The 1,996-nt window shown below is 30.9% G+C and overlaps 1 protein-coding gene across 1 annotated transcript; it reads right to left on the reverse strand.

Annotated features, from left to right (window-relative positions):
- Nucleotides 1-235: 235 nt before the first annotated feature.
- Nucleotides 236-1,218, reverse strand: LOC125811838 (transcription factor HEC2-like). Its single transcript, XM_049491392.1, has 2 exons — nucleotides 1,109-1,218; nucleotides 236-937 (listed from the first exon to the last, which is right to left on the reverse strand). Exons 1-2 carry the CDS (start codon nucleotides 1,203-1,205, stop codon nucleotides 285-287), a joined length of 750 nt encoding a protein of 249 aa, XP_049347349.1. The 5' UTR covers nucleotides 1,206-1,218; the 3' UTR covers nucleotides 236-284.
- Nucleotides 1,219-1,996: the final 778 nt, after the last annotated feature.

The following is a 1,996-nucleotide window of genomic DNA, read 5'->3' on the forward strand; positions in this document are numbered from 1 at the left end:
CCTTCAAAGATGACTCTATTCTAAACACTCAAACACGAGAAATCTCTAACAAAGGATGAAAATGTTCTTACCAGCTTCCCATAATCGTTCATTATTAGATAATAATTAAACAGAAAAAGAGAGAGTATACATGAAACATAAAATTTTATTAACAGATCAATAGGGGTCTCTATATACCATGGTTATAATATATAGTAAGTATCATTTATTCTTCTACCCAATACAACATGCTTGGTTTCTAATTTACAACCCCACAAATTTCTTCAATTTATACTAATAATTAATTAAACATCTGCATATCGTTGAATATTTTGATGATGATAATTTTTTGAACTCACAGGGAAATTATAATTCCCACTCAAAGACATTGGTACAGGGAATCCTAATCCTGCAGCAGCAGCAGTAACAGCAGTACCATTAACTGGCCTAGTTGCACCTGCCCTTTCCAGTGATTGCACTTGATTTTTCAAAAATTTCACATAATGTATTGCTTCATCTAACATTGATGCAGTATCCATTTTTGTTCCTCCTGGTACTAATCTCTGTAATATTCTTATCCTTTCACTTATCCTTTCTCTCCTGTGTCGCGCCGCAACGCTCTGTGGATCCGTCGATATCTTCACGTTCCTTCTCTTTGGTGGTTTAACAGATTCAGGATCGATGTTAATTGGCTGCATTGCTGCAATTCTGAATATCATCTCCCTCATTGCTGCCATATTGCTTCGATTCATCGAATTCGAAGTAAATCCACCCGAATTGGGTAAGAAATTAGGGTTTTGATGAATTGGAGGTGAGTTTGTGAATGAAATAGTAGAAGGTATGTTGAGGAAATTAGGTGAATTTTGATCAATTTGTTGGAAATTGTAGTTGTTGTTGTTATTGCTGTTGCAACTTCCTTGTGGACTAAACTCCATCATTGGTAATTCGGAACAATTACCTGTCGAGACATAATATAATCGGTTATCAAAAGAACTGTTCTAGGTGTAATTTCTTATATCAGGTGAAATAAGCTATGATAATTACCAACAAGTGTTTGAGATAAGTATTATTTTTAATATTTATTTTGTATTTTTTAGATGAAATAGTCACACAATTCAAAGTTACTGACCAGTATAAAAGTCAGGAAATTTCTCCAATTGCATCATGAGCATCATTTCCATTTGATCTTCAGAAGCTGCTGATGATTTAAGCATATCAATATCCATGGCTAGTACTTTTTTTTTTGTAAGTCCAAATCGCTTTTTTTTTTTAAAAGTGAATAATAATTATGGGTTATTGGAACAGAGGAATGAGAAAGAAGAAAGAGTGAACTGTGAGTTTTATCAGAATATTGCAGTGAAAATGGTACTAATACTATTGGTAGTGTGTTTTTTGGTATAGCTGTGGGTAGAGAAAGTGAAGAAATTGAAAGGGGAATAAAATAGTGATATTGGAAACAGATCGTCTAGGCTCAAATGGGAAATGAAGGTTATATATAACAAACTGTTTTTATTATTATATATATACTATATATTTTGATATTTTTTAATTATAGATGCTGCTATAGCAGATAAATAATTCAGTAAGAATATAAATATAATACCATTACCAACTTTTATTATGTCATCAAAGTTGGTAACCTTTTTTTCTTTCCTTTTCAATGTTTATTTATATATATATAAAAAAATAATCCTCGTTTGCAGGTTACAGCTTAGCTCTGTTTTCAACAAATTAATAATTTTGTTTACAATCATTACTCATTTTTCTTTGTTTACCATTGTGCGCTAGCGCATCGTTTAAGGTTCCAAACTTTTTATTTATCATTATTTTATATTCAAAATTTACTATTAGTTTAATAAACATTCGCACAATATAAGATTCATTTAAGAAGGAAACTAAATTAACCAAGCATTTCATTAAAAATAAGCAAGCCGAAACTACTAGCCTATCTACATGTTCGACAGATTTTGATTAAATTTAGTTCAAATTTTATATTTGTAACTAGAATTCACTTAAT

Source organism: Solanum verrucosum, unplaced genomic scaffold, assembly GCF_900185275.1.
Source record: "Solanum verrucosum unplaced genomic scaffold, falcon-dt-bn FXZP01000235.1, whole genome shotgun sequence".
NCBI lineage: Eukaryota > Viridiplantae > Streptophyta > Magnoliopsida > Solanales > Solanaceae > Solanum > Solanum verrucosum.